Raw genomic sequence first — 26,710 nt, 5'->3', positions numbered from 1 at the left:
CATGATATAAAATATTCACTAACTCTTCAGTTTTTTGAACCAGTTGGATGTGTTACTAATGGAATTGGTAGATTTTCTTGGGGTAGCAGATCTTATTATTCCCAAAGTCAGTGGATGTTTGATGCAAAGAGCAAATGCTAAAACACAAATAAGCATTTTTACTTATATGTAAGTGGATGACTACGCCATAGAAGTTTTGGAAAGTCCCACAAGAAAAGCAGTCTCATTATCAGCCTTCAGCACCTCTTATATTCTTTGCCATTACTAAGAACAAGGAGATAGATAACTAAGCCTTTAGAATATGCCAATTTAATTTCTAATCTCTCTCTTTTCTAACCAAAGTGACCCTATGGACCTAATCGATATAAATTGGAAAAAAAATTTTTTTTTTTTTTTTTTGAGATGGAGTTTCGCTCTTGTTACCCAGGCTGGAGTGCAATGGCGCAATCTCGGCTCACCGCAACCTCTGCCTCCTGGGTTCAGGCAATTCTCCTGCCTCAGCCTCCTGAGTAGCTGGGATTACAGGCATGCACCACCATGCCCAGCTAATTTTTTGTATTTTTAGTAGAGACGGGGTTTCACCATGTTGACCAGGATGGTCTCGATCTCTTGACCTCGTGATCCACCCGCCTCGGCCTCCCAAAGTGCTGGGATTACAGGCTTGAGCCACCGCGCCCGGCCAGAAAAAAAATTTTTTAATTGCTTTTTCAAAGTGTAAATCACTGATTTAAAAAATCTCAAGCAAGAGGCTTATGATAGTTCAGTCTCCAGTTTAACTAGAAGAAATAAAAATAAAAGGTTGTAATAAAGAAATAATATAAGGGTGGCAGCCTTTTGATTAGAGAAATAACATGGGGGTTTTAATGATTTTCTCAGGACAGTCAGTTGCCTTAATTAAATTTTACATCATTTGTGAACTGAATATCTTTTATGCAAAAGGTAAAGAACATGAAAAATTTAAATGGCCTTGTCTTCATTCTTCTGCTTCCTCTTTCTATGGTGACAGGCAAGTAACTGACCCTCTCCAAGGCCAAGCCACTTCATCTGAAAAATGGGGATAAATCTGAAAAATTCTGGGGGAATCAAACAAAAATTTATTTTAAAATGCATTAGGAACCTACATTAAGAAATGTAAAAGTAAATATACAGTACTCCTTTGCAGACATAACTTGAGTTTTAAATAGTATTATTTGAAAATTAATAGATATAGCATGTTAAAGTTGGAGAAAACTTAGAAATCCCCTAACATCCACATCACATAGAGATGTCAGGTGAGTCCATGAGAGCTTAAAGAGATGATGATAATATTAACAGCAACTACATTTATTTTTTGTAGAGATGTGGTCTCACCCTGTTGCCCAGGCTGGAGTGCAATGGTGTGATCATAGATCACGGCAAACTTGAACTGGCCGATCAAGGGATCCTCCTTCCTCAGTCTCCTGTATAGCTGGGACTATAGGTGCATGCCACTGTGCCCAGGTAACTTTTTTGTTTTTTTGTAGAGATGGCGTTTTGCTTTGTTGCCCAGCCTCATCCTGGGAGGACAAGGCAGGTGGATTAAATACCTGACTTTAAGTAATCTGCCTGCCTTGGCCTCCCAAAATTCTGGGATTGCATGAGTCACCATGCCCAGCCAACAACTCTTTTTGTTGTTGTTGTTGTTGAGACAGGGTGTCACTCTGTTACCTAGGCTGGAGTACAGTGGCACAATCTCAGCTCTCTGAAACCTCCACCTTCTGGGCTCAGGCAATCTTCCTGTTTCAGCCTCCCAAGTAGCTGGGGTTACAGGCCTGTGCCATCACATCTGGCTAATTTTTATATTTTTTTGTAGAGACAGGGTTGCACCATGTTGTCCAGACTGCAACAACTAACTTTTAACGGATAGTTATGATGTGCCAGGTATGCATTATCACCTCCTGCCTTCCACCAAATTCCTTTACAAGGTAAAAGCCTCGTTTAGAGGTAGTGAAAAGTAGAACCTTGCTCATGCTCTCCCACCCTTAGGTCGGAGCCCATAACCTCCAGGCTTCCTAAAGCTGCCCCACGTGACACCTCCAACTGAGCTGGGGCTAACTAGGAGACCCACATTCAAACTCTGGTCTGCTGAGCTCACTTCCTTCTGGCCTTTAGGCAGAAAATAGAAATCAGAAATTTCAAAAAAAAAAAAAAGCAAACAAACAAAATTTTAGTAGGACAGCATTTGACTGAGCACCAAATCATTGTACATAGGAAACAGAATTTTAACCTCATACTTCTCCCAGGTTTATAGCCCTTTCCTGAGGCTCCCTCTCCTACAAACACTGCCCATGTTTGTTACGTCTGTATTATAGAAAAAACAAACAAAAAACAGGAGAAAATAGAGAAAGTGTCTTGAGCTATTGTTTGTTCTCTTGTTTCAAGAAATCATATTACATTGTATCCTGAAATAAAAATTTACAGAAAGTGGTAAGCGATATGGGCTTAAAGTTCAAGCTATGGAACCGAAACTAATAAAGTCAGTGGTCACATGCATATTATTACCATTTAATTGCTATTATTATTTTTATCCCCATTTATGGAGCATACTGTGTTACAGACGCCCAACCCAGCACATAGATCTTCAAATATATTATCTAATTTCATTCTCACACCATTTTTATGAGATAGGCTTGGTTAGCTCCATTTTAGAAATGAGGAAAATTAGGCTTAGAGAAGTTAAATCAATCACCAGAGGTCACATTGCCTGTGCAAGTCAGAATTCAGACTTAGGTTTAACTCCAAATTTCATGCTCTTAAGAACAAAGTTATGAGCATTTGAGTTTTGAATTATAATCTCTCTGTAAAGCACAGAATCACATCTCTTGAGTTTGCAGGAGCTAGAGGAATCTCAAGCCATGACTTTGTAACCTGCTTTCTTGTACCTATGACTACTCAATTCTACCTAATAAGTGCATCCAGATTTGGTAGCGACACTTTGACAAACGCAACAAATTTTGGGAGTGCTAACAACCCTAATGAGGAACTAAGCCCTATGTCAATGCTAACAAATTCTATTAAGTTGTCACAAATTATTAGCTATTAGCCAATCGTCAGTTGCAACAATTTATTCAACCAATGTGTATTTATCACGAACTAAGCACTGAGAACTCAGCGCCAGTTATGAGGGTACTACACAGAGCTGATCTACCAGGGAAGCACTACTTGAGTGGCCTTCCATAGTTGAGACTGATTCTTTGAATTCTTGTTTTCCTTATCTCCCACTGGAAAGAGGTACCATAAAAACTAAGCAAATGTTACTAGACAAAATGACTAGAAAGAGTCCAGTAGGTTTAGGTAAAAAAAAGTTGTTAAGGCCGGGTGCAGTGGCTCACGCCTATAATCCAAACACTTTGGGAGGCCGAGGCGGGTGGATCACGAGGTCAAGAGATTGAGACCATCCTGGTCAACATGGTGAAACCCTGTCTTCATTAAAAATACAATAATTAGTTGGGCATGGTGGCGCGTGCCTGTAGTCCCAGCTACTTGGGAGGCTGAGGCAGGAGAATTGCTTGAACCCGGGAGGCGGAGACTGCGGTGAGCCGAGATTGCGCCATTGCACTCCAGCCTGGGTAACAACAGCGAAACTCCATCTCAAAAAACAACAACAACAACAACAAAAGTTTTTAAGAGGTATCTCCATACACAAGAAAAAGTTAAGTCACAGCTTCAGAGATGAATGTCTCTAGAGTGGAGATGTCATATAAGGCAAGAAGATGTCCATGAACTTCATTTTCCACTTTCACCATCTGCCTACAAAGCAGCAGGTTTCAAGGTCCCTATCAATGTTCGAAGGGAAGCTTCTGTGCTATTTCTCTGCATTAAATGCCCAGCATTTAGTATAACACATCAATGTATAAAAGTACCATTTTCTTCTTTAATTTTTAAAAAGTCTGACACATTATTTTTTGCTGTAATTTTATTTTAGCCAGGGCCCAATTTCTTTTTTTGCCAGCTGAAAGCAACTCATGTTTTATACTGGCAGAAAATGAGCAACGCAAATACCTTTTAGAACAAGAAATATAAAGAAAACTCATCCATTGAGTTAATAGCTATGCTAGGATACATAGTGCATGCGTGTAGAAATATCAGTCTGGTTGGATAAAGAACAGAAATTCTGTTTCTACTCTGTTTTTCAAAGTGATTGATGATGTTAAAGGTCACTGATTCTCCACATATATCTGTGTTCCTATGTATAAAATGAGAAGAACATTCTTTAGAGGTATTGCAGTTTTCTGAGCTAACTGCTATAAAGGGTTCAAAATCTTGCAGAATATCTCTTGACAAACAAGACAAAATCAACCTTTTCTTCATCATACTGCAAAAGACAGTCTTCATTGTACCGCAAGCCTATTCTTGCTCATTTCAAAATTGGAGGGACAAGGTATACCCAGCCTAATCTCCATCCCACAGCCAAAAAGGGTGTGTGACACATGCAAGTGGGTAATCCCACTACACATTACTCAGGAGTAGGATATATGAATGCAGAAGAGTTTCACCTCACTTGATACCAAGAGGGATTGCACTTCTGGACCTCCTGAATGCCCCAAACATGACAAAAATACCATCTGGGATCCTCCCACAGTAAGACAATTAGTGAAAACTTATGGGCAGTAGATGCAACACCCATTAGTGGCAACCAGTTCTTCTGGTTGCTAAACTAGAGATCTAGGACAGTGAGATGTAGACAGGTTGGGGTTGTGCAGCTCTGTTTCCCAAGAATTTCCCATGGGTGGACAGTATATACAGTCCATTGCTCACCACCTGAAGCAAGCAGAGCTAACCCATTCACTCCAGATGAGGTGAGATTGTTGTTTTCTCGCCTCCTCCCTCTTCCACACAACCTCAAATTCAGCGGCCACTTAAAAAAAAATGCATCAAGCTAGATGTTAATACAATTCATGTCAAGAGTAAAAGTCTGCTGGGATCCTCATTTATACATTTTTGAGGGTGTAACCAAATGTGCTTACTTTGAATCAAACACTCAAGGGATATTCAAGGCACATTGTTTGATTAACACAATGAAGAATAACTACATGGAGAGCTGGGTTAATGGAACATTTTGCACAAGTATAGTTGAAGTCCATGAGACTTCTGAATATAAAGGAAGTTGTTTTTACACAATTGAAAATTGATCCTGAGCTCATGCTGACCCACCTCCTAAACACAAGATGCAGGAAGACTCCCTACAAAATTAAACTCTATCTGAATGTACTTCAATGAGAGAAGCAGAGTCCTGGACAGTGTTCTCTAGCACGTGTTCTGAGAAAGACGGGCCCCCAGAGATAATGCATAAAAGCGTTTCAATGGTTAAATGAGTCTGGAAAGCTCTGTCTCTACCCTTTGCAGACTTGAAATGCACATTAGCAAATTAGGGGATCTGAACATTCCTATAGTAGAGGATACCCTTCTCTGCTCCAGCTTTCAATCTATTTAACCACCAAGTTCTTTTTTGCTTCTGTTTGTTTCTTTAAAGTAATGCCTATTAAATATTCCTGGAACCATAGTTTTCTAAATATTGAAGAAGATATATTTACTCAATCCTGTTAAGTCATCCCTAGGTGTTAATAATTGCAACAATGCTAAAAAAGAAAAATCACAAAAATGTGCCCCTGTGCCCTGTATACAAGTTTCTAGAATGATGCCACATACATGGGACCTAAGGAATCACAATAATTTAAGTGCATAAAGTACTTTAGAGAGAATGTCAAAGCTTTACTTTTTTAAAGAGCTATTTGAAATTTGCTTCTTCCCTCAAAAGAATATCCAGTCTTTCAAACAAGCCGTATTTCAGGAAAGCATACGGGTCTGCTATTTTGACCATGGAAGACATAGTAGAGAATTTGTCATTGGCATTCAAAAGGAAGGCAATTATGTCACTACCCCCATTCAAAATTGTTCAATAGGTCCCTATTACCTAGCAAATCAAGCACAAACTCCCCAGTCTGCTATTCAATGTCCTTCACAATATGGACCCAATCTTCCTTTCAAAAAAAAATAATTATTATTGAAGGCCTCCTATATTATTATAACACAATGGGGGCTAGAAGAGGGAGGAGATGCCTAAAACATAGAAACTGTCCTCAAGAATCTTACAGTCAAGCAAGATAATAAGTAAGTCATGTAACCAATTACTAAAGCACCAGGGGAACCTCATGTGTCAGAAATGTGTAATCAGACTTCAGAGGAAAAGAACTGCTTCCAACTAGAAGTCGGGGCTTGGGGCCAGGCTTAGAGTAGGTAGATGCTTTCCTAGCTTTACGATCCATAACTTCCCTTTTCCAGGGATAAATGTGGGATATCATTTTTAGTTCTTCATTATGATGTTTGTTGCATGGGGTCAATTTTCAATTATTTTGAAAGAAACTTTCAAATAAAATGTATTTATAACATTTAGTTACTATGAACTAGGCACAAAATTACTATCATTTTACATAAATCACCCATTTAATCCTTACTTGTGCCCCCAAATCTATTAGATTAGGTATTATTTATTACCCTCCTTTCACAGATGTAAAGTGAAGGATAGGAGATTTGTCCATGATAAATAACAGATTTGAGGATTTAGGCATGTAAGCCAACACTAGAGGACAAACCTTTAGCCACTCTGCTACACTGCCTGTGAGTACTCTATGTCCCAAGAAGAATCATTATTCACCCAACATGCATCAAGCATTTCCACTTCAACAACTTTGCATGTACAAATGAAATATTATTCCTCTTCTTCTCTACTGGTTGTTAGATATGCATACTTCAAACACATGGCAGGGAAAAAGAGAACTATCAAGACTGGTGCCTCCACAGAGGGAGAGACCTGCATGCTACTGTGGACTCTGTCCTCTTCCATTCTCCCCACGTGTAATGTCAGTCCTCTCCCCTCAAACTCTACTGCCACTACGTTCATTCAACCCTCATCTATCTTCTAGACTATTAATCCATATTCTATCTGGAGTCTTCTTTCTCTCAAATGTATTCTCCACATTCTACGAGAGTTATTTTAAAAATGTAAACCGCATCATAAACTCCTTCTACTTAAACTTCTTTAAAATGAGTTCTTCATATCCCAGAAAAGGGTTTCCCAGGGATATGTACTGAAAAATCAGATTCCCAGCACTTCCCACCAGAAAGTCCTGGTTCTGTATTTCCTGTGGTCTGTGGTGTGCCAGGGAATCTGTATTTATATGCCCCCGAGGAGCTGCTTATCACCAGGCAAGTTTGGTAAACAGTGCTCTACAGGATTAAGCATAAGCTTCTTAGTGTGGTAAAAAAGGATCTTCATGTACGCCCCCACTTGCCTCTCCAGCCTCTTTTTTTTCACCATGCATTTTCTCATACAAACAGCAGTATCAACCCGGTGGTTGAACCATACGCAATACACTCCATCACACTCATGTGCCTTTGCACTGGCTGTTTGATCTGATCCCTGCACCCTCCCTACTTGGTTCATTTGAAAACACCCACTGAAGGCCATGAAAATCTTTTAAAACCTTCCCAATTTTATGAAGCCTTCCACAGATGTTTCAGACAGAAGTAATCACTCCCTGTTCTGAAATACCTTACAACCTACATGTTAAATGCAATGTTAGAACCATGTCATTTACATTTCTGAGTTACTTACTAAATATTACCCGGCTTGCTGAGGAACGAGATCACATCTTGTTTGCTTTATACCCTAGAACCCAGGACAGTGCTTGGCACAATTATATGGTTCATAAATGTTCAATGAAGAGAATAATTTTGGGGCTCTGCTATTAGTCACCAAACTAGACTTTTAAAAACCAAGTGTTTATTTAATCCTAACAACTGCCCTATGAGCCAGTATTATTCCCATTTTACAGGTGAAGAAACTAACATTCAGAAAGATTGCTGCTTGGAAGTGGCGGGGCAAAGAGGAGTGCTCAGATCCACCTCCTTCCAAAACTGCCGTTTGATCTACAACAAGCTCCCCCATAACTGAGTACCTGGCATGCATAAGAGTTATTTGCATATTTGTCATGATGCTCCCCCTGACATACACACACATCTTGGGAGGTGGTAAGCCACTGAAGGCAGGGACCCTTGTAATTTCCATATTTTTATTCCCAGGGTGCCTTGCTCAATGAATATCTTTGTGTATTAAATTTAAACAGCCTACACTTAGAAGAGGTCTTGAGAGAGTGAGAGCTCCCTGCCTCCAGAGACTTGTGTGAATCTAAACACATCAGCCCCAGTGTGTGGCAATCTGTCAGAAAAGGACACCCATGAGATACAGTCCATAAGCTTCCAATAATCAATGATTTATCAACTTTTTTCCATCTTTCACATTTAGTACATGGAAATTTTGGAAGTTTTATTTTAGTGGATGGCATTTGTTACAAATGTTAGTTGGAAGAAGAAATATGAAATTTTACACTCCCAGTCTACTTTTGTAAATCTTCAAACTTATAAAAAAAGAATGATTGGTTTTGAGGCAACAGTCATGTCTCTAGCTGGTAGGAAGGGTTAAGGAATAAGTGTTTTGATTAAACAAATATTTTATTGACTAAGATAAGCTACTTATCTATATTTTATATGAATTTACAGTCTAAATAATTAGAACTTGGCTAAATACATATTTAACTGTACAATTCTCCTGAAAATGATTTAGATGTTTTTTTCTGGAATAAATTGGAACTTATTTCAAAAGTGGGTAGAGTCTCAACCTCTCTAATGAAGATCATTTATTGTTCCACTTGTGAAGTATTAGAAATTCCAACTGACAGAGTCCTAATTAGATAACGGAGAATGAAGAAGGTGCTCTGTGTTTATAAAACACGCCTCATACTTAGCAGATAGAACAAAACAGTCTACTGTTATTAATACTACCACCTTAGATGTCCTATATCTGAATTGTGGTATTCCACTACCTTCAGAAAATAAACTCTAATGCCTAGTTATTTTCTTGCCAAACTGAGAAGAAAAAGGCTCTCCTGGCAACCAAAAACAAGAAACAGAAATATTACTTCACGGTGTATTATAAATCAAGGAAATAAAAAAGTTCACGTTACACCCCTGATGAAAAACCTGCAGCCTCCCTTTATGTTAAAAGATAAAATGTACAAATAAAAAATAAGATCCATGAATGGAAACATTAGATTCCTGGAACTTGGATTTAAAAGATCATCTAATTCAATCTTATTTTACAGGTGAGCAAAAGTCCACAGAGATTAAAGGACAGCCAAGGTCATACAGCTAATTAATGTCAGCATAGGACAGAGGGAAGAGAGAGGGGGATAACGGAACCAACAGTTAAACTGGTTCCAGGCAATGTTATTTGCTGAACACATGGAATTTTTTTTAATGTAAGTGAAATTATATTAAGCACTCCACTTTCCAGATGGAGAGACTGAATCTGGCAGATACTGAGTAAAACTGGGATTTGAACTCATGTCTTTCTGTCTTCTAGGTCTGTGCCCTTTTCAATGCAATCATGACCTTTGAGCATAGGTCTCCTGACTCATAGTTCAAGATTCTAGACAGTATCCCATGTAGATGAAAAAGAACTCACTACAAGGTTTTGCTTGCATCACCAAAAATAATGATATTTGCCCAAATGCAAACTATAAAAAGCTGGGTATATACAAAAACTATGAAAAGCTGGATATGTAGAAAATCAACAACAGGAGGTGGGACCTAAGAATTCAAGAAATACTTCCAGGCTCCTTTACCTGTGTGTGAAAACCAACCAATGACTTCTTTGAGGTCAATCCTATCCTCAACAAGATGTATTAGCGAAATGGATCCTAAGGCCATGAGAACTATTTGCCACACTAAGCAATTTTCCATTATTAGATTTACCATTACATTTAAAGACATCCATCTATACATTTTGTATGGATAACACAATAAAATCGCATCTCCAAATTCTGACCATACGTACACAATATATTAAAGGACAAATAAGACAAGGCCTATTTTAAGTACTATCTTAAAGTAATGCTTGCAATAGAAACCTAAAATTTAAGAACCTACCTATAGCCAAAGAATTCTAAGTTTGAGGTGATGGTCCAATGACATATTTAAGGCAGTATTGAGTTCAGTAAAACAAAATAATTTTTTTCTTTTTTTTTTTTTAAAGAGATGGGGTCTCACTATGTTGCCCAGGCTGGAGTGCAGTGGCTATTCACAGGTGCGATCCCAATAGTGATCAGTACGGGAGCTTTGACCTGCTCTGTTTCTGACCTGGGCCGGTTCACCCCTCCTTAGGCAACCTGGTGGTCCCCCGCTCCCGGGAGATCACCATATTGATGTCGAACTTAGTGCGGACACCAGATCGGCGTAGCACATACAGCCCAGAACTCCTGGGCTCAAGCGATCCTCCCACCTCAGCCTCCCGAGTAGCTGGGACTACAGGCACGTGCCACCGCAGCTGGCAACAAAATAATCTTTATCTCCTAAAGATGTAATAGAATTTGATGGAATGTACCCTATACGTTCCAAGAGTTCATTTATGTTCGGGCACACATCAGAGAATCAATACACACAAAGTTGTGATCAATTTATCCATCTTAAAAAAAGCAGAAGTAAAAACGTGTGGATTTAGTTTATTGATTCAAAAATGGACATACTAATGCCAGATAGTTGAATAAGTGATCATCTGTACCTTGGAAAAGCAGGGAGTGAGAGAGACCAGGAATCAAATAATTATACGCAGTGTGAAAGATGTTATAATAGGGGTACAAAGTGCTACAAGAGTGCAGATAAGGAAGCCTTGGCCTCATACCTGGGCAGATCAGGAAGGCTCACAGAGAAGATAATATCAGAATTTCCAAGGCGGGCAGAAGAGAAGCAAGGACACACTCCCTCTAGGTCTCTTTCATTATTTCTTTTTTCTGAGACATTGCATTCCAGCAAGCTGAGGAAACTTAATTGCTGTATAGCAGGAATTCTAAAGTGGTTCACTTTCATTTTAATGAGGAACTAGATTTCAGTGAAACCCCATTGTTGCTTTCTTGCTGGTCTTCAGAAAGCTAGTGAATAACTCAAGGCTACCGAGGAATAAATTTGGTATATAAAAATGGTGTATGTTATTTGTCTGCTGTGACATAAAATATTTTTAAAGGCTAAATTAAAAACAAATTTCAACACGTGAAAATAAAAAGTGACTCTCCTACTACCCGCCTCCCCAGCAAAAAAAACCAATAAGCCTTCAAGAAACTCTCTGAGGGTAGAAATGGGAAAGAAAGAAGGGGAAAAAATAACATGGCGTCATCACAGACTATTCTTTTGAAGCAAAGTAAAGACAATGAAGGGAAAAATAGAACACGTGTATTACAATGTATAGCACCACAAGGCTGTGTTTGATGCTCTGGAGGGCTTCAACAAGTACTGTTCAGCCAAAAATCAATTGAAAAATCAGCATGATAACAGAGCATGAGTTGCCCTATAATAGCCTTAAGACCCCCAAGGCTATGTGAGTCCCTTTCATCTGCCACACAGCACAGACTCTAGGGGACCCTCACTTCCTCTCCCTGAGTCCTGTGCCCATCTGTATCTCTTACCTACTGCTTTACTCCTCCTTCGAAAGCATGGCTGACAAGGAATGATGATGTTTTAAAGTGGTCTTCGAGAATTTTTTCTTTTCTGCTTTATTCTCTGTCTTTGACATCTGCACTTAAATGTATCCTATAATATCAGTCATAGACTCTTTCCACAATATTAAATGGTCAGCCATAATCTCTGAACCACCTAATGAGTTAATAGTCTTATGTTTTGCCTTAACTGAACTGCCCCTTAATAAAATCACAGTTCAGGCATATGCAAATGTGACATGTAAGCAATTCACAGCATTGTTATAAATATACATATATATTTCATTCCAAGATTTCATCTCAATATTTCTTCAATCACTTCCTCACAATGTCTGGTTTGTTCAATTTATATTTCTACTTGGCATTTGGTGCAGACCCCCAAAGATAAGATACATCTGTCCCTTAGTCACAAATCTTGGCATATTTACCTTAACTCAATTGTGAAATGATTGGTTGAAAATTACCTTCCTTATTAGCAGGATTTCCTCATAATAAAACATTTTATTTCCAAACTTTAGAATCTGACATGAGATGTACTAACTCAGTAGTGACATATCAAAGCTCAAGAAGGACATATAAACACCCTGATCTGTGTGACGGAAGGAGAAGCTAATTGGAAGTCAGCTTCCCTGTGATTATCAGCTTGTTTATGGGGAGGGAGGACTCTTCTGAATGGCACTGTAAATTCATCCCTGATTATGGCGTTAAAACCAGAGCTCATTTCTACAAGCTCCCCGAAAGCCCCCTACCCAATCCATTTTGTTTAGTTATAAAAGGGTCGTGCATTGCTTTCAGAGAATGACAGTTTTTCATGCTTTGATTTTCTCCAGTTTCAAGAAAAATTAATCAGTTCCACAAGCCAGTTGTCAGATTTCACTTCCCTCATGGCAGAAAGCACACATATTCATTGTCTGCTATAAGAATAAATTTTAGTAATTTTTCCCCATGTCAATATGAATATTAGACTGACCCAATTAATATGAAATGCTTCTATGCTGCTGGAACAGACAGTGCTACAGAAAGAGCCATTTGCACAACCTGTTCATGATTATGGGCCATAAGGACACAAAGATGGCACACACATTTGTGGACCATCTGAATTCTTATACCGAGAGGGGAGGGGGAAGGGGGAGCGGCATGACGTTAGCTTGACTGTCCTGGGTCATGTTTTTTAATCCAGAGTATTGGACATGTAACACAGCAACAAGAGCTGATCATTTTGTTTAATCACCTTTTGGATCTTTGCCAGATGGTCTCTATTGAGAGCGCTGCAAACAGAGAGAGATGAACTGCATCTAACACGCCACCAGAGCTTTCCCGTAAATGTCTGAGAACTGATTCCAACAAGAATTTAGTCTCAGAGCAGAAAGGGATACATTTAAAAACTATGTGCATTAACTATACTTTTCCCCATAGAATCCTCACTTGGCATGAATAATTTACCCACTCTTATGCTAATGGGATCATGAAAGTATCCCTCTGTCTTTAGTGCAGCTATTCTCAGCTTTCAGTAATTACCCCACCCAGTGAAAATAACATGGCTTCTGCATTGAATGGCTGACTCGTACCTGACAATTAGAAAGATCATGGCTGACAGTGGAAGGGTCTAGAACTGGACAGAGAAACCCTTGTAGGCCAAGGAAGAGCAGAGCCATAAAGTAACACTGGCCGTGGGTGGGAATGCATGCCAGTGAGAAGTAGCAAGAAGGGTAAAAAGAAAAAATCTCCACTGTCAAGCTTTCCTTTCTTTGACTCATTATTGAGATTTTACTTAAATAGAAATCTGGTTCTCTTTCAATTACCAGGTGTGAAAGACATACATGACCAAATTAGTTTTGGAAAAAAAAAAAAATCTAACAAAAAAAACTATAGTTACCATTAAAGCACATCTCCAGTAATATCTATTTCACCAGAGTTTTAAAAAATCTAAATAATGGAAAATGCTTTGCATTTTGCTTTTAGGAAGAAAAAAGGATTGCCAGGAAAATAACAAAAAAGAAAACTCATTTTCTACCTCTGTCCACAAAACGCCATGTTAGGTAGTTCACTGTATAAAAATTATCAGGCTAAAACATCTGGGAAAGAAAGCTATGAAACAGCAGGGAACGTGGCTGGTTTATTGTTTATCTTTTGTTTATGAGGCAGTATTCAAGTTTAATTACTACTCTAAATTAAACTCTAACTGGCATCAGGAGACATCCCTTTACATGACTAAGTTAAAAAAAAAAAATCTAGAAATCCCAACTCTGGGTTTTTCAAGTAAGTTGATACATATAGGAAGAAATTACTCAAAATTAACAGCAATTATAGAAAGCTTTTAAGCATTTATGAGCACCATTACATGCTCCTAGAGCATTTATTTATTAGAAGAATTTAATTTTACTTCTAATGGTTACTATTCTAAAAACTCTTGAGAAAATCAACAGAAAAATCTTTGGATGTTTGCTGATGGTCTAAGAATGGCATTCTTTTTAAATTTATTTGGGGGAAAAAAGAGAAAGAATGCAATGTAAATATTCTGCATACAACAGTTTATTCTATGGCAATGTTCAATGATCAATTATAGTCTCAGAGAATTTTTTGACACAATTAGAAGGACAGGAAGGAAAAAAATGTCATTGTATTTATCATAACAGTAAGTGACCAGTTTTGGATGAACTTAGCTCTAGGAAAAATAAAAGTTAAAAGCAACTAGCAAAAGATTATGCCAGATGGCATCTGTCATATTGTATTTAGGGTTATTTTAAAGAGATTGCCGCCACTATGAAAACATTCCATTGACGGAGTTTTCCAGGCTGAATAAGAAATCCCAGTAGAACATATTCAGGACCCATCGTAAGTGGGTTTGAAGACCCCTCCTCCTCTTTAAATATATAACTGGAATAGTTTGGTGGGGAAAAATACTATTTTATAACTATGACATGTACTATAAGCTCAAAAGTGCAATACTATTTTAGACATTTGCTTACCTATAAACACTTACAATCACTACTAAGGAGATATTTGTAGATTTCAACACCATGATTGGTAAATAACTGTATATTACATAAATAAATATCTAGCTATGAGGAATTCTAGCCTCATCGCCTGGAAGATAGATGGGGACATCAACAGAGGGGCGTGGTAGGTGGCAGAGTTAGGGAGAACTATGCTGGCTTGTACAGCCCTGTGTCCTGAAAGATTAAAGCAATATAGATTCTAGAATGCTAATGTATTTAGGTTAAACTGGGTCTGGCAACAGTATGGTTAACGTGCGTGTGGTGTGCAGTGTGAGCTCAGCAGTTACTGGGCCAACTGTCTCGGTATTTCTGGGAATCCTGCCTATTCACAGTGCAGGGATTGTTCAATTGCTGCAAAATGTACAAAATGAATTTTACAAAAATGAATTGTAAGGAAGGCCCCATTACAATGATTTTACAGCAAAGATGTCAACATCAATTTTTCTTTCATGCATAGCTAATGATTAAAACAGCATATTCCATTTGCCTAAGACAATTTATTTCATATTGGCACATCAAAATATTGAAATACAAAGTTATCTTTACTTTACCCTTTTTATTCATTGCTGTTGAACCCATACCATTGTTCAAACCAGGAAAAATAAAACAAACTTGGCAAGAAATACTTAAAACAAAGGCTCATCAATATTCTCCAATTTGTCAACATCTCAATTACAGCACTGGAAAAAATGTAAATTTCATGTGCTCTAAACACTGAGGGGTCTATTCTCTTGCCAATTCACATGCGTAACTCCCATCAGCGTTAATGGGAGCTACACAAGCCCATCAATAATAATAATACTTTGTACATATATTGTGCCTTTCATCTAGGGCTCTCAAAGTGCTCTAGGAACAAGGGGCTGCTTCCTAGTCTTTACTCTGGCAAAATACACAGTGAAATACAAAGCAGCTTTTGACTCAGCAGGTACAGAATTAGGGGTCCCTAGCCTTATTATCAAGCCCCATTTTACTGATGGGAAGCCAGACACAAAGAGGGCCAGTTACTTCCTCAGAGCCCCGAGTCTGTACCCTAATTCTATCCTTGAAAAACCAGATTTCCTTCCTCATTCTAATGTGACTAACAAGACAAACTCCCTTCCTTTGGCTGCTTTTAGCAAATCAGTGAATGAAAAGTCTGGTTCATATTTATATAGCTTGCTGTTAGGCATGTGCTCTTTGAAAGATAGTAAAGTCAGGCTTTACATTTGACCAAGTTTATTTCTTATGATATTTAAAAAATTTGATATATATATTTTTCTCCTCCGTTTGGTTCACTGCTGAAACACTATGGATGAAAAGATGAACTTTCACCTGTGTAACTGCAGCTCTTTTACTGTCAAGTCATAAAATGAGGTATTTTTAGGTTCCAAAGTGAAGATTTGTATAAATCATTATAGTAAAAATAATCACAAAAATTATAAAGCAACATAAATACATGTATTGTTTTATAGCATCTGGCTATTAAAGTTTAATTTAAAATGTGTATGAAAACATTGTATTTAGTACAATTCATCCCTATTTTTTCTGTTTATCATAATTTGTTTTGAAACTGAATCATTTTACAGTTTTCCATATGCCTGTTTTGCTAATAAATTCTGAATAAGAAAACTCTTTGCTCAACTACAAACTTAATTTCCAATGAAACATTATAATATATTTAATACTAAGGACGTAAATTTCTTTCCCACGTTTTCCATTATACATCAACCCTAAGATTTAACCTAGGATAAGCATACGCGATTTCAGTCAATATCTCTGTTGATTTTGCCCTGAAGCAGATAATTAATCTTTCCCACTGAAACTACTCTGGACAATTCAGTGGGACAAAATATCAAAATACCTTGAAATCCTGTTTAAAAGACTAATATAAGGAGTATGACAAAATACACTCATGTCTGGCCTTCAAAATTTAAAGTCCGCTGTAAAAAGCCAGAATGCCCTTATATATGTGTTTTAACCACTGATGTGGTAAGCCAGGTATGAAATTTTCCATGCCAAAACAGTCTCCATTTTATAAAAATCATACCTTTTTTTTTTTCTTTCAAACTTTGATACAGTAAAATGACTGACTTCCTAGTGCTCATACACATAAGCTACCACATCCATTCTTTAATCCCACAGAGATATGATTAAAGGAACAGAATCCTACAGGGGTCACATCCTTCACATCGGATAAGTGGTACAGCTACCCACAGCATAGAAGTTTGTGTGCATTGTTTTTACCTATGTATCAGTCTTAGAATTCTTCTCTTGCCTAAAAAAATGAAACAAAACTAACTAACCAAAATGATAAAACTTTATGCTTTGCTTGTTATTGCAAGTAATCCCAGCTCCAAACCTTGGGTTCTTCTGTCTCCCGCCTCCTCTTCTCTCTGGCTCTTTCTTGCTATCTCTTTTGCCATAACTCAACTAACCCAACAGAACCAGTCAGTTTTAAATTTCAGTTGGGACCTTGGTGACCTGTTAATGAATCTACAGAGAGGAGAAAAACTCACAGTGTTGAGTTATGCCTGGTGTTGCTAGCTGACTTGGAGTCAGAAATGCTTGAAGCGTTAACGTAATTGCAAGAATGTGAAAAATGAGGCACTGGGCTCCCGAGCAAAGTGAAAGGTCAAAGTGAGCCTCACACACAAGAAGTCTCTGGAAGATAGCCTCATTAGACCATTAAGTCGGCTTCTCCTTTTCCCCTCTTTTATACAATGTGTAAAGTATTTAGTTTTTATTAATAGATACATTTCACCCTTTGTGTCACCGCAATTTGGGGAGGTGGGAAGGAAGGAGTCATAGAAAGCTTTCCAGATTTAACCACGCTGAGAAGTCCATCACCATGACGTGGAACCACAATTAAGTCATTGCTTGCAGATCCATTGACTCTAGGTACCATTGACCTTCAAAATGCCTTATCATTTACCTTTCTTTTATATAGAAGCTAACTGGTCTAATAAAACAGTATATATTGTATAGGTACAATTTGCAGGTTCTTCCACAGTTTGCTGTCTGATAGGATTCATTGCTGTGCTAGATTCAATTTGCGTAAACCTAGATTCTAATTTGGACCCATTCACAAGTGAATAGCATCCTAGAAAGGACATTTTTCTAGACTCTTCTAGAACCTCAGAAATCCAAAATTCCTAGGCAGAAGCTTGGAGGATAGAAGGCCCCTACTTAAATCAACACCCTCTTTTAAATGGCATATATAACTACAGCTCAAGCTGTTAAACTGTCCTCTACTTGGAAGCCTGTCTAATACTTAAATATTGTAGCTATAAACACAGTCATAATAGAGATGAAATAGACCTAGGAGATCAGACACCATCTAATGTAAAATATTAAAAAGTAAAATCTGCACACTTCCCTGGCCCACATTCAATAATGCATCTTCCTTTAAATTATCATTTTAGCCAAAGATGACTCATTCCTACCAATATATAATTGCTCTCTATGCAATAGGGGAGTTTTAAATAGTAAAATTTATTCTAAATTGCACTAGGTTTCCTCAACATCTGCAGTGGATGTCCCCCTTGTCCTCTGATTACTCTAACTTTTAGGACTTGTGACAAAAGTCACCATGTCAGCTGAATGGAAATGGGGACAAATAACCCTTCAAGAATTTCAAAATCTACCTTCCTAAGGTAAGATTCCATGTAGAATTCCCACAGTATTTCCAGAGCTAATAAGAACAGATTTCTAAATTTTATGTGCTTTAGAGGCATAATTGCTTGATTACAGAGAATGCTTATATTTGATATTACAGGCAAAATATGCTGTTTATAGCACAATTGAAATTACTGCATCACAGCAGTAAAGTAGGTCTGTCATTCCATTCCACTTATACACACAGAAATAAAGTGTAGATAACCAAATTTGTAAAAGAATTGGCAGAACTAATCAATTGTTATTGTAATGCCTACTTAAAGATTAGACAGCTCACTTTGATTTCTCTTTTTAAGTAAAGTAAGTAAAGAAGAGGAAATACTGTCTCTTTAAATAGCAGCTGACTCTATTCCCTAACCTGCCACTCTCATGTTTACATGAAGGCAGATGTACTGATATCATAAAATACTGAAGTTATTTTAGTCATGCCTACTTGACACAAGGAAAATGCTTGACCTTTTACCTTGCTCACTGCTGTTGTCTCCGCTCTGGGAAGCGTGGCCCCCACTGGAGGGCCCTGGGGTGCCTGCTGAGTGGGTTGAGGTTGCATCATCGTGGTCTCGCCAAGAAGAAGGGTTCTGATGTCAGGATGCCAAGGAATTTTTCCACAGTTACCATTTCAGCCATAAATGAAGAACCAAGAGGAAATGTGCAAAAAGAGACAGAAAAAAGTATACATATTAGTATTTCTGGCACTAGGCATAATATACACATGCCACATTACAGTATGCTGTCTTTTTGGTAACAGGTGTATAAAAGACAAGACGCTCTAGAACTTGATGTGGTGATGGTTATACCAGTGTATATGTTGGTTAAAACCAATGGAAGTATACACTTTAAGTGGGTAAATTTTATTCTATACAAATTTAAAACTAAACAAAGTTAATTTCTGAAGTAAAGCAAAATAATGAAAAATATAAAAGTCATTTTTACTCTTGCTATTTTAATTAGGGTACATTCATCCAAGAAATAGGTCCCAATGCTCATAGACACTAAATACTTCAGAACATTAACATCTGCAAAATTCAACGACTTCATTAAAAAAATTACAGGCTCAACAATATATGGGACAGTCCCTGACATGTTTCAAATGAATTGCCCTAAAACAGCCTATAAAAACTCTCAAAATTATTAACTGATTGACTACATAACCAACAGAGGCAATGACATTAATCACTGCATCAATACCAAATAAATGATCGATTTTTGTTTTAATTTGTAGACATAATTTCAAAAAGGAAACACATGTGAACTACTGGCCATCTAGTAAGCTAGATTGGACTTTCACTTGAGCTTCATGGAAGCTTTAAATTCACTGAGCAGTGCTTTTTTTCTAGAAGAACTACTTGTTTCCAAGGACATGCAAGGCAAACTAAGAGTTATAACTCATGCTACTTGGCTGAGCATATTCTTCTTCTGTTCCTCCTCCCCTTTCCTGATCATTCCCAATGCCCTGCTGTTGCTTAAAGGAAAACAGGAATTCTAATGTACAGGAAGGACTTTATCAGCACCACATGAAGGCAGGCAAGAGATGGAATTTCCTCTGGCAGAAACGGAGAGTAGGAACAGCATATGAAACAGTCCAGCTTTAAAGCCAGAGCTGTACACTTGTCACCTGCATATGACGACTTCAATTAAGCCCACAGACCTACTGGCAGGAGAATGATTTGAGTGAGGGCCAGAGGAAGGGGCAAAGTTTTTCCTCAAAACCAGTCAAAGTATACACCAGTCAAATTATACAAAGTATACACCAATCTAAGTATACACCAAAGCATACACAGTATACACCAATCGAAGTATACAAATTATACAAAGTATATACCAATCAGTATACAAAGTATACACCAATCAAAGTGTAAAAGTATACACCAAAGCACACAAAGTATACCACTAAAAAAAAAAAATCAAATTATACACTGTTTCTTACTAGAATGGTAAATAAGAATTCAGATGGGCCACCTGGGTACAGGCAACGAATAAACTTCTTGACCAAGGGAAAGTAATCTTGCGTTGTTGTCATTATATATAATTAATCAAGAAAAAAAGTCAGTCCATTTTTCTCAGCATCATCTCTACCTTGTACATATAGCACGGATGATGTTACCAAAATAAAACAAGAAACCAAGGTGAGAAAGAAATAGGGAAATGTTCTTATTTGGAACAACGAAAGTTATTTTTCCTGCTACAGATCTGCAGCAAACTGACTGCAAATTAATATTTGGTATTTTTGATAGATGATGAAATAATAACCCAGAGCTCTATTGATTAATAACATCTATATAAAATAATGCTACTGGCACTGCCATCAGTCAAGCAATTGATTCAAAGTGAAAACCCTGAGCAGAAATTTTGTGACTATAAATATGGCATAGGTATAGATCTCTAAAATAGAGATATGTTTGAGAAAGTAGACAACGGAATGAAATTTAGTGGAACAAAAATGAAAGTCAAGGTTTTCTGTTGCCTGTATAAAGACAAAGTCACACCTGTGAGCTCTCTTTTTTCAACGAAGTTAGGAACTACTTCAATAGTTTTAAGCAAAAGGCAAACAGAATACAGGGGCTCCTTAAGCTTTGAAGCCTCTTTGTGTCAGCTGTTTGCTGGTGGTAATGAGATAAAGAGTCAGAAGAAGAGACAGAGAGAGAGAGAGAGAAAGAAAGAGAGAGAGAGAAAGAAAGAAAGGAAAAAAGGAAGGAAGGAACAAAGAGAGAGAAAGAAAGAGAAAGAGAGGGAGGAGAAAGAGAAAGAGAGAGAGGGAGGGAGGAAGGGAAAGAGGGAGAGAAAGAGAAAGAGAGGAAGAGAGTGAGAAAGAGAAAAAAAAAGAAAGAAAGAAAGGGAAAGAAAGAAAGAAAGGGAAGAAGAAAGAAAGACAGAAAGAGAAAGAAGGAAGGAAGGAAGGAAGGAAAGAAAGAAAGAAAGAAAAAGAAAGAAAGAAAGAAAGAAAGAAAGAAAGAAAGAGAAGGGGAAAGGAAGGGAGGGAGGGAGTGAGGGAGGGAGGGAGGAAGGGAGGAAGGAAGGAAGGAAGGAAGGAAGGAAGGAAGGAAGGAAGGAAGGAAGAAAGGGAAGGAGAAAGAAAAATAGGATGGTATGAGTTTAGTCCTGCAATAACAGAGGCTAGAGCCTTCTTTTAGAAAATGCAATAGCTGCAACATATTCACCTAAGTTAAACTTTTCATTGTACACAGCAAATGATGTTAATTTTATGCACTGCAGGCTTTTTATTAAGCCGGCTGCAATAAAAGCTCCTTACCCCTCATGAAAATTACAATAATTAACCACTAACACCTCAACTATGTTTTAAGGCAAATGTCATCCAATAGCTATTATATAATCGTTTAAATGAAGCCGGAGCAAGTCTTTCTGTTTAGGCACTGCATTGATTTGAAGGGATCACTCAGAAGGACTTCCTGTAACTGAAAACACTGGTTTGTCTCTATCAGCTAAACCGGTGCTGAGTTTTAAAGTGAGATCTCATTCGTTTATAACTCAGCGTACTTATTTCAATGGTATCTGAAGGAGATGTTTCCTAAAGTAAAGGGATGAAAAATAAGCCATAGAAGCAAATATTACTTTTAAAAGCAGCTGGCTCTTCCAAATAAATTGGGTCTTTGCTTTTCTGCCCAGTCCCAAAATATACTTAAGTTCACCCTTTAACCTATCATTCCCTTATCTCTTCCCTCTTTTCTTCCTCACTATAAATGCTCTCCTGAAAATGTGTCATGTTTATTTCCCACAGAGTGTCTCAAGTATTATGGTCTTGTTTGAGAGACTGAACACAAACTAAGCAGTATCACACAATAGTTATCTAATTTGAAATAAGGAAGAACAGATAAATCCCTCTGGGGTTTCAAGGCTGAGGAGTTACCCCAAGTTGTTTGTATTCAGCTACACATGGTGATGATGTGACCATATACAAATACAAATGGTGATAATCTGATTAATAAAAAAATTGTTCCTCCTTGGTCATAAAAAACCGTAACCAACAAGGATGGAGAAAATCTATTACCTTTAATATTTTTTCCCCGAGATTAAAATATGTGTTTATATCACAACTCTTTTCTTCTATTTTTGCCCTTAGAGTTTGTAAATTTAGATCCTTCAGGAAAAATTGCATGGCTTTCTGCCAAATTATATGCAGAAGTTTAGTGAATCCTGAAACCAAAGTGTCATATAAAAGCATGTAAAAACACATGATGCCAGTAGAAAAATAAAGAGAAATGCCCGCTGGGTACACGTGTGTGACTGAGCGTTCAGGTATATGCATTCCACAATATATGTCCTGTTCTTCAGCCAAAAATACCATGAAGACACCCGAGGGCAAGGAGTGAACATGTTTCTATTCCCAGTAGCTTTAATAATTGGGCGTCAAATATGGTGCTCTTCTTGCTCTTACGTAATTGTGTTACAGAGCAGTGTTACCAGGAGAAAAGCAGTGAATACTGAGTAGAGCACAATGGAAGGAGATGGAAAATAGATACAAGAAGCTAGGTCTCCAGGGGCAGTATTTTCTATTTGCTGGGCTACAGACTCACAGCTGATAATGCAAGTTGTAATTAATATAAAAGCAGGAGACAATATGGGCAGAGCTTGTAGTGGTGGGGCCACAGGAGAGCGCTCTGCTGCTCTACTCTGTTTCTCATTTACACACAGCTTTCCCTAGAAAACACAATTCTGCCAGTGTTTTCTCCCTTGGAAGTTAAAAAAAAAAAATTGATTTAGCACCATCATTGAATTTTGCTAAATCTAGAAAAGAGCAGAGAGAGGACAGGAGTCTCTGGGCAGAGGAAGCAAATCATGTGTGTGCCTCTCTCCTCGAAGTTGCGGATACACTGGAATTGTAACATTTTAAACCATTATGGCATTTCCGTGAGAGACCTGCCTATAAGAGAATACTTAAATAAGTCTTAGTGAATTGGTGTTATTTCCCTATTTAAATGATTCCATGCGGCACATGGTTCTTCCATGGGGCCAGTGGGTGAAATGTATAAAAGGTTTATAAATAAATACAAAACTGAGGGGAGAAGTAAAGTGTATGAGGCTTCAAAGAGAAAAGCAAAGGCCATGCCACATACGAAGTCCACCTAAAATACTCCGAAACTCATTTTAGATACACATTTAGACCCCAGATGTAAAGGCAATTAAATGGACATGGTATAGGAGAGAAAACATTCGATTGGAATTAAGACTCTGGCACACCAACTCTCACCAGTCAGTTAACTTAAGCACGTGATGCACCTCAATTCCATGAGACTCATTTCCTTTATCTCCTTAAAATTAAGAAGTTAGACCACATAACTTCTAGGACCTACACAGCTATATAACATCAAGTGAAAAATTATATGTAAACTTGGAAGATATGATAAAGGAACTCAAGGTATGTGCTCATAGGTGAAGAGTAATAATAAACATACATAAGGATATTTTAATCAGTAAATAACACATGTAAAACTAATTCAATGCGATATATTTAAACAACAAAGGGAAGATATACTTGTATCAATACACATAATTAAATTACTTATTTTTTTTAACTTTATAATGTTTTTACTCCTAATTAACATTATGCAAAAGTTAATTTTAAAAATAAGACAAGGACTCCTATCTTGGGGTACTGAAGTCAACAAAAGTTAAAAATTTTAATTGTATGGCTTGAACAAATGTTGGAATTTCAACTACGTTATTGTAAAGTTGACCTAAGAAGTCAGGAGACCTGTGTGTGCTTTCAGAACCTGGACTCACTCTTTAAAAATGCAAATAAAGCTGGGGTCCTTCCCTCACCTCCACACTTCTATCTCTCTATTAAGCTTTGGAAATTAATATGTAAGCAACTCTCACGAAAGTGGCAAGTACCCTTTACAAATGATTCCTCCATTTAATCAAGCAACTTTTAGAGAAGACAGAAATGTCTTGTATTGTTGGTGTAATGCCATATTATAAAATGCCTCTTAGAACTCTGAATTGTGTTGGGATATTTCACAGAACATTTAGCATTAAAAAAAGAAAATGAATTAATGCCAATTTTTAAAAAATCTGATAGTGAATATCTATGTGGTTGTCAAGTACAACCTTTGTTTAATTTAATCTCATCACAGTTACACTGAAAACATACTCCAACTGCACAATCTAAATGATTTAAATAGAATAATTATTCTTGATGGGAAATTAACAGGAAAGCTATCAACCACCGGAAAGTACGCAGCAGAAACACAGCAGAAAACCCATGCCGCCAGCCATGTTCCCTTGAGTTGGTGTACAGAGCTCATAAGTAAAACTTTATCAGAATAGGCCCCAGAGGCTTGCGATAGCATACCAGAAGGTCTCACCTTACACTAGGACATAAGAAACTAGCAAATAAAATAGAGCACGCAATTATTAATATTATTATCAAATTTCATTATTTCCCCCTTGAGATTCTATAGAACAACCACTTAAACCCATCCCACCCCTCACTGTCACTCCCCTCTAATTTTTCAGGTAGCAATTGAATTTATTTAGAGTCACTTGCCCATATTCTGTCAGAAATAAGATTCTGGAGATTTTCCTCTCTGACCTAACCCATTGAGGAAAAAAACAACAACAACTGTGTAGACATAAATAAACTTGATATATTCAGAGATGCAAAAGAAAACACCAGAATATCTTTATTTAAATCACAGCTTTCAACATATAAATTCAAATAATTTTTCTTTTATTAGTGATGTTAGTAGAGTGGGGTAATTTTAAGGTATCTACTGTTAACAGATATAATTGTATTTTCTTCGCTCTACTTAATTCTTTCAAAGAAAATAAAAATGTAGCTCTTCATGATCACTAACTAGGAATAACAATATAATGGTACAACTGTCCGCACTTCAAGCAAATAGAGCTTAGCTCAGGGAACATACTTCAAGCAAATAGATTTAATTTGCCTAAACTTGATCTAAAGATATGTAATATCTTTACATGTAAGTGTGAGGATATATTTTCTTTGTCTCTACTAGGTCTAAATATTTGATCTAAAATTGTGTAAAATAGATAATGTACCACCTGTTACTGAGAAACGCTACAGCTAGAAAAAGCTGGTCATTTCACAGTAGTTTTCAAGTTGAAACTTTTTAAAAAATTGTTTTCTAGACATGTTTATTTTAAACATGATAAATTTGAATGTCTAGGAAGCTAACACGAGCTGCAGCTGGAAAACAGAGTTCTATTTCCTTTGACTATTACATATTTTTGCTCCCCTGTATTCCAAAAAATATTATAATAGCTCTTTTCTACCTATAAATATTATTAAGTTACAGTAAGAGTATATGATTAAATGCATTATAATATTAAAAAGATAAGCATGCATTATGAATTTGCTAAATATGACAAAATTGTAATCCATATTGTGTATTTTATTTTCTATTTAATTTCAAACTTCCTCTTATCATTACACCCATCATACGTAAGTGTTAATAATAAATGAATAAACTCAGTAAACTCGCTGAATGTAAGGAATGGAAGGCAAGAATGTTATGGTTGTCCTCTTTTAATGTATCTATGTTATATCAAATTATTTACATAACTTTATGAAATGTGAAATTGACATGATTTACTAATAATATAGAAAACTCATTCTTAAAAGTCTGCCAATATACTGGCTTTGAAAATATGTATATCCGTTACTTTTATTTATTTACATTTTCAAATTCTTTTAAAGCACACTGAAATTATACTGGTACCTAATATTTTGCTTCTGATGCCTTTCTCTCTGCTTTTCTCTCTCTCCTTGCACGTTCCTTCCTTAAACACGCGCACACACGCGCACGCACACAATGTAGCTAGATACCACTTAATAAGGATAGAGGTGTATGTGTTTTGGGGGTGTCAAACAGCTGTCACAAACTGTCACCTCCACAAGAGAAACCTTGGCACGCAACAAATTAAACTACACTTCTTTTTTAGCTGTCATTATTCATAGCCAATAAGTTGAAATGCTCTCAGCATTTCATGTGCAAATAAAACCACAAGGAAGCTCAGTAGATCAGAATAGTGGACCAACAGATAAAACAAGAAAACAGCTCGCTGTCTGGGTCTCTCTGAAGTAGCTCGTCATCACCCCTGCACCAGTGTTCACCAAATGAGATCCAGCCTGGGGCAATGTATTAAATATGCATATCAAAGCAAATGAAAAATAAACCTGAAGATTCAAATTGGACACATTTACATGCTGAAAATGTCCCACTCATACCACTTTTCAGGTAGTGGTTCTCTGTTATTTTTACTTTGTGTTTGGCTAAAGAGTTGAAGAAAAGCAACTATGTACAAGAGGCTGAAAAGCGTAAGAGGATTTGCTTTTCAGGGGACAGCCTGGATGTGAATATAATCAATACACCTATGGCACAAAAGTCTCAGAAATGGTGAAATCTCTCCAAGGTTTTCTCTCAAGACCCCGCATAAAATACAAGTCTGTGGCAAATCTCTCCATTTTCCACTTGGTGTGCTGGTGGAACAAATTATTGCTTCCTTTCA

At 37.2% G+C, this 26,710-nt stretch overlaps 1 protein-coding gene across 9 annotated transcripts in view; it reads right to left on the bottom strand.

Annotated features, from left to right (window-relative positions):
* The window catches only part of MEIS2 (Meis homeobox 2), a 210,978-nt gene that overhangs the window by 175,177 nt on the left and 9,091 nt on the right, over nt 1–26,710 (bottom strand). For all 9 annotated transcript variants that reach the window (XM_032261214.1, XM_032261211.1, XM_032261216.1 and 6 more), the window contains exon 7: nt 18,681–18,795. In XM_032261214.1, the coding sequence (XP_032117105.1) occupies nt 18,681–18,795 (115 nt within the window). The remainder of the gene's footprint in view (nt 1–18,680; nt 18,796–26,710) is intronic.

Source organism: Sapajus apella, unplaced genomic scaffold (assembly GCF_009761245.1).
Source record: "Sapajus apella isolate SASKATOON/1434 unplaced genomic scaffold, GSC_monkey_1.0 scaffold122, whole genome shotgun sequence".
Taxonomy (NCBI): Eukaryota; Metazoa; Chordata; class Mammalia; order Primates; family Cebidae; genus Sapajus; species Sapajus apella.
Note: the sequence above shows the minus strand (reverse complement) of the source record. Positions and strands in the feature narration are given on the sequence as shown.